At 34.0% G+C, this 4,674-nt stretch overlaps 2 protein-coding genes across 2 annotated transcripts in view; one reads left to right on the top strand and one right to left on the bottom strand.

Annotated features, from left to right (window-relative positions):
- The window catches only part of TUBE1 (tubulin, epsilon 1), a 24,909-nt gene extending 23,730 nt beyond the window's left edge, over positions 1 to 1,179 (top strand). Inside the window, exons 11-12 of the mRNA XM_012645085.1 lie at positions 377 to 551; positions 892 to 1,179. Of these exons, the coding sequence (XP_012500539.1) occupies positions 377 to 551; positions 892 to 1,050 (334 nt within the window). The 3' untranslated portion in view covers positions 1,051 to 1,179. The remainder of the gene's footprint in view (positions 1 to 376; positions 552 to 891) is intronic.
- An 806-nt stretch (positions 1,180 to 1,985) lies between these two features.
- On the bottom strand, positions 1,986 to 3,540 carry WISP3 (WNT1 inducible signaling pathway protein 3; the record flags this gene model as incomplete). The annotated part of the gene is made up of 2 exons (XM_012645084.1): positions 1,986 to 2,267; positions 3,347 to 3,540. Coding segments are annotated over 2 exons (476 nt in total), but the record flags the coding sequence as incomplete, so codon positions are not given.
- Between the last annotated feature and the right edge of the window lie 1,134 nt (positions 3,541 to 4,674).

Raw genomic sequence — 4,674 nt, 5'->3', positions numbered from 1 at the left:
CATGTGCCACCATGCCCAGCTAATTTTTTTTTCTATATATTTTTAGTTGTCCAGATAATTTCTTTCTATTTTTTTAGTAGAGACGAGGTCTTGCTCTTGCTTAGGCTGGTCTCGAACTCCTGAGGTCAAACAATCCGCCCGCCTCGGCCTCCCAGAGTGCTAGGATTACAGGTGCGAGCCACCGCTCCTGGCCGCGTTTCTAGCTTTTCAAATCACCATCACAGCCAGTTTAATGTCCCCCTACCAAATGTCTCTTAGTTCACCATGTTACTACTAATAGTAAAAAAATAGTTAACTTAGTTTATACGAAGCAATTAGAATGATACCGTCAATAATGTCCTTAGTTCTTACCTTTGTGTTTTTTTTTTAATCTCAGGTTAAAACCCTCTCTACAGTTTGTCTCCTGGAATCAAGAAGGCTGGAAGACCAGCCTGTGTTCAGTACCTCCTGTGGGTCATTCTCATTCATTATTAGCTTTAGCAAATAACACATGTGTGAAGCCTACCTTCGTGGAACTGAGAGAGAGGTTCATGAGGCTCTACAAGAAAAAGGTAATTATCATACACCTTTGTAACTGTATGTGTTTATTTTGGCTATTTAAGATGTATACTTAAGAATTACACTATTACAAATCAGGGGTGATCTTGCTTACTATATTTGTTGTACTGATTATAACTGAAGAGGAGAGGCTTACTCATACTATTATTACTCTAAATGACAAATTTCCTGAGTTTCTAGGATTTAGGCAAAATATTCCATTTAACACACGTTCTCATTTCCATTATAAAGCTGAATGAACTATAGTTTTAATAGAACATATTTACCTTATGGGATAACTGTGTGTATTAAAGTTCCTGCAATGGTAAACATCCAGGTTTTCTTAATTTATAGGCTCACCTTCATCACTATCTACAAGTTGAAGGGATGGAAGAAAGCTGTTTCACAGAAGCTGTGTCATCCTTGTCAGCACTCATACAGGAATATAACCAACTGGATGCCACAAAAAGCATGCCTGTGCCAGATATACCTAGATTAAGCATAGCTGTGTAAAAAAGAAACACAAAAAAATATAACTTTTACTTTTTCTTAATTTCACATTTTTTTGTCACCCTTCTGTTTCAGCATTTTTGTGATTCAGAAATTTGTGTTTCATATCAGCAGGAAGTATTTTTGTCTAAAAGAGTGGTTTCTGTTTAATCACAATTTGTTGATGATACTAGTGTATGAAATTAGTGAAGTCTTAGTACCTTAATATCAAGCATTTGTCTTCAGAAAAGTCCCCTTTTCTAAAGTTGAGAGAATGGAGTTCTTCAATATTTTGCTTTATTTATAGCCTAATATTTAGGCATATATATACATTGATAACATGTTTTCAATAAAAATCTTACACAGATATATTTTTATATTTATTTATAATTTATATTTTGATATTGTTTCAATTCTCCTGATTCTTTAAAAGTAGGTACTGAGAGTAAGAGAATACAGTATAAATATTTCCATGTGATATCCACTAACTTTTCCAGGATAGGTTTTATTACAACTGTTAAAGAGGTTTTGTTTCTTCTTTAGATAACAACTTATTTTCACTCAAAAGAATCACAATTTATACATTTAACATGTATTTGTATTAAATTATTTTTTAAATAATTGCTTTCTTATCAAAACAATTGATTTTATAATAATAAATGTCCATACTTTTAAACAGTGCTGCTAGTTACTATTTTGCATGTCACTATTTATGCAAGTGAACAGAACATTACTCAGCTTGATGTCTCCTTCCAAATTTTGCAGTAAATGGCTGTAATCATATATATATAAAATTTGAAAAGGAGCCTTTTGAAAAGCTACTAATGCCTTAAATACAATGATCTGAGAATAGCTAAGCATTCTTACTTTTTTAAAACCAGTAGGTTTGCCACCCTTTTATAATCACTCTAATGTTTTTATTATATGACATGATTGACTTTTCCCCCATATGCTTGGCTTTATAGAATCTTGAGCTCAGAAAACATATCTCCAGGTTCTCTGCAGTTTCTCTGACATACGCAAGATATAATCCACAGCATCTTCCATGTAAATGACCCTTCATTTGGGCAATCAAATTGAATGGTAATCATTTTAGACTTATTGGGGATGCAACATCTCTTATCCGAGCATATTCCACAAAAAGTGGGTTTGTAACTCTGAGTACTTGAGCATCCAGAAAAGACAAACTTTTCAGCTTTGGAAAGTTGGAAGGTAGGTTGGCATGTTTTTCCTTTGGGGATCTGAAAAGATACATAAATTGGATTATAATAGTTTAGAAAAATGATATTATATAGAACATTTTATTGCACAAACATACAGATGTAATTATTTCTGGAGCAGTAATAATAGTTGCTATGTAGTTACTTCCAGCACCCTCTTTTCTCTGCCCTTGAGATCTCCTCTCACCAGAGGTCTGTCTTTATTATTCATCATATTATAAGATCCACTCCGCAGTGGTTTTTGCATCTTTTCCTCAATTACATAATAAATAGAAATTTCTGTTTTGTTTAATATCAGGGGCCCTGTCTCATTAAATGCTTATTTAACTAAGACTTGGAAAATTCCCTAACACAGCTTAGATACTTTTGAGTGCAGGGGTAGATGAATAAATATCTTAATCCTTCTAAAATTGAGTTGTCAATTTGCTAATATGATAGGGAATAATTTAGGGATGAGAAGGATTTTGTAGCCTTTCAAAAAATTATTCTCGAGACAGACGTCTTGCCTAGTTCAAGAAGTAGGACCAGCTCTAGTTACACCAAGCAATCTTAGAGTAAATATTCTATTATAGTCCTTTAGCAAGTTTACTATCTAAGCACAGAGCATTTTGGAAATGGTGTTGTCTCCTTTCAAGTCGGTGATAGATAACTGAGACCAGAACGTCTCTGATGTTCATACTATCTATTTTCATAAGTATGGTATAGCAACCAAAATCTTATATTTGTTGCTTTAATTTCACTATGTACAATAATACAGAAAAAAGAAGTTAGAATCTAAAAAGGATCTACTCTTAAAGAACAATATACATGGAGGGGTACCACAACAAATGAGACTGATCAAGACCCACATTATGAAGTTGTCAGAGTGTCTAGAATCAGCAGGTTAACATTACCTCTCTGCTTGGTAAAATTTTCCCCACAAAGTACAGTTAGATTAATATCTGTTTTCCTCTGAGATAGTTTGACTTTAAGAGTTATAATGAGGTGGTTTTATTTTTCGAAGAACCAAACACCATCCGTCTCTTTAAAACACAAACATATTAATACTTTTAAGAAATCTCTTAATATTGAATTATAATTAAGTTAAATCTAGACTTTACCTTTACTGTGTTTGATATATTCCTGTCACAAGGCTGAATATAACACAGTCTTTTCTCTTTTCTCATTTCACAGTTGCTGTTCTCATTTGTTACCCTATTAGATATTCCCATCCCACATGTTCTGGAGCAGGGAGTCCACTTTGTTGCTTGCACAAGACATTTTCTTTTCCAAATAAGTGGGAGATTTCTATAAGCTAAAATAAGGCGAAAGTACATATTTATACACATATATGTACTTGTATGATAGATAATTTTTAATTATTTTTAAGCTAATATTAAAGAGATCTGAATTTTTATTTTTGCATACTGTAACTCAGAATAAAAGAAGTTTATGGTCTAATTTATCATTCTATATCCCTTTTCCCACTCCCCAAATAACCAAGTATTACCATCCAATTTCTTAAGAGGAATAAAAAATATCTGAAAAACTGAGTTGATTTACCCATTTGCTTCTTTCTGCTTAGCCTATCCTCTGAATACTAAACCTAAGCTATGTTCCAACTGATGTCTGTCTTTTCCCTGGTTCTTGCCTCATTTCCAGCAGACATTGAGGTAAACATTAAGATTAGGGAATTTGACCAGACTAGTGTGATCTTATTAAATTTCATCATATGTTAAAATCTAAAATAGAAAACTATTTGAGAATTAAACTGTCAACGAGACCAGTTTTCCTCCATGTGTTTTAATCTAGTCTTTGAGAAAATCTGTAATAAGCTCAAGTAATATTATACTGGACTAAACTAAATAATCATTATATACTAAGTCATTGCAAATGTGTTATCATTCATTCAGCTTAATTTTCACATTTCCTATGTTTTTGGCCCACGGTGCTCTCCAAGTGGCTGCCCATTTCAGATCACTTACGGAAAGGCAAAGGGGATAAATGGATGAATGGATCTATGGATAGGTAGGTGAGTGGGTGGATAGATAGAGCCCCTCCACTGTGTGCTGCTTCAGAGAAACAGGAGGGGAAGAGGGTAAATAATGAGATTCTAAGAGGGTGTAAATTTTTTCCATCTCCAGGTAAATTCATTGGGGGCTTCTTGTTATGAATGAATCAGGCCCTTTGGTTTATTTTAAGCAAACTACATAGTGGTTTATTGTCTCAAGGCATTTCCTTAAGGGTAATGTGCATTTTTAAATGAATGCTTTAGGAGTAAGTTTGTGATTTGAGTCTGCACAGGAAAATTCTGGCTCTATTGCTTCAAAAAATCAATTTAAAACTCTAAAAAGGGCCGGGCGCGGTGGCTCACACCTGTAATCCTAGCTCTCTGGGAGGCCGAGGCAGGCGGATTGTTTGAGCTCAGGAGTTCGAAACCAGCCTGAGC

This window comes from Propithecus coquereli, unplaced genomic scaffold, assembly GCF_000956105.1.
Source record: "Propithecus coquereli isolate 6110/MARCELLA unplaced genomic scaffold, Pcoq_1.0 Scaffold225, whole genome shotgun sequence".
NCBI lineage: Eukaryota > Metazoa > Chordata > Mammalia > Primates > Indriidae > Propithecus > Propithecus coquereli.
This window is presented reverse-complemented; position numbering and strand designations above follow the sequence as displayed.